The sequence below is a fragment of the Limulus polyphemus genome, unplaced genomic scaffold, assembly GCF_000517525.1.
Source record: "Limulus polyphemus unplaced genomic scaffold, Limulus_polyphemus-2.1.2 Scaffold5757, whole genome shotgun sequence".
NCBI lineage: Eukaryota > Metazoa > Arthropoda > Merostomata > Xiphosura > Limulidae > Limulus > Limulus polyphemus.
This window is the reverse complement of record NW_013671367.1, coordinates 58,137-59,309: the sequence shown is the minus strand read 5'-3', so window position 1 is coordinate 59,309 and position 1,173 is coordinate 58,137. Positions and strand designations below refer to the sequence as shown.

Sequence of the window (1,173 nt, the reverse complement as noted above, 5' to 3'; positions counted from 1 at the left end):
TAAAGTTTTGATGAACTTACTATATGCATAGATTATTATTATTATATAAATGCTATTTTCTCTGAATCATCATTTCCGGTGTTAAAACGCCCCTTTCAACCTCAATTTCTCTGTTTTCCTTTGTTTCATGTTCGGTTAGAAATATCTTCCCTTTCCAAAGCCTTTGAGAGGGTCCATCGACATGTTCGTCAGTCTACATGGTATGTTTAATAATAGAATATGAAATACGACAGAAGTAAACCAGCATGTGAATTACCATCTTATCTTACGAATTAACATGTACTTAACTTCAAGTGACCTTTTTATTGGCTTCAATGAACCAGGAAAATACCTTAGATAACCTGACCTTGACTCCACTTAGCACTAGGAATGACGTAATATTGATTCTCTCTCTTTCTTTCATTGTCTATTACCATCAGGTCACGTGCATTCATAAACGCAATGGACCACAACATTTCTGTATATTTATACCTAGCCTAGAAATGGACTTTTTTGCCAGACCGCCAAATAACGTTTATTGCAAACGAAGAAGCTAGAGAGTATGGGTGCGAGAGTGTCTCCCGTCAAGGTGAGTTAGACGAGTTATTTATTACTTTATTCTAGCAGCTGTACATTTTTTTTTCATCTGTAATAGTTCACAGCTAAAAGACATCATTTTTGTGTTTAAATCTGTGATAGTTCATAGTTTATACACATCATAATTTTTGTGTTTAAATTTGTGATAGTTTATTTCATAGAAATAACACACTTTTTGTGTTTAAATCTGTGATAGTTCATAGTTTAGACACATCATAATTTTTGTGTTTAAGTTTGTGATAGTTTATTTCATAGAATTATCACAATGTTTGTGTTTAAATCTGTGATAGTTCATAGTTTAGACACATCATAATTTTTGTGTTTAAATCTGTGATAGTTCATAGTTTAGACACATCATAATTTTTGTGTTTAAATCTGTGATAGTTCATAGTTTAGAGTCATCTTCATTTTTGTGTTTAAACCCAAGTGATAAATATTTTGCTTTCACTTCATTGTTTGTTACAACCCGACATAACGTTTTCATACGTTTAATGACATTTGAAGTAGGGAATAGTTTCAAAATCTTTTAAACTTAAAAAATTGTTTGAAATGTTTCTATATATATATATATATATATATATATATATATATTATATA

At 30.1% G+C, this 1,173-nt stretch overlaps 1 protein-coding gene across 1 annotated transcript in view; it reads left to right on the top strand.

Moving 5' to 3' along the window:
* The first annotated feature begins 490 nt into the window (after positions 1–490).
* LOC106472948 (keratin-associated protein 19-2-like) overlaps positions 491–1,173 on the top strand; it is an 8,210-nt gene continuing 7,527 nt past the window's right edge. The window contains exon 1 of the mRNA XM_013933617.2: positions 491–568. Within this exon, the coding sequence (XP_013789071.2) occupies positions 542–568 (27 nt within the window). The 5' untranslated portion in view covers positions 491–541. The remainder of the gene's footprint in view (positions 569–1,173) is intronic.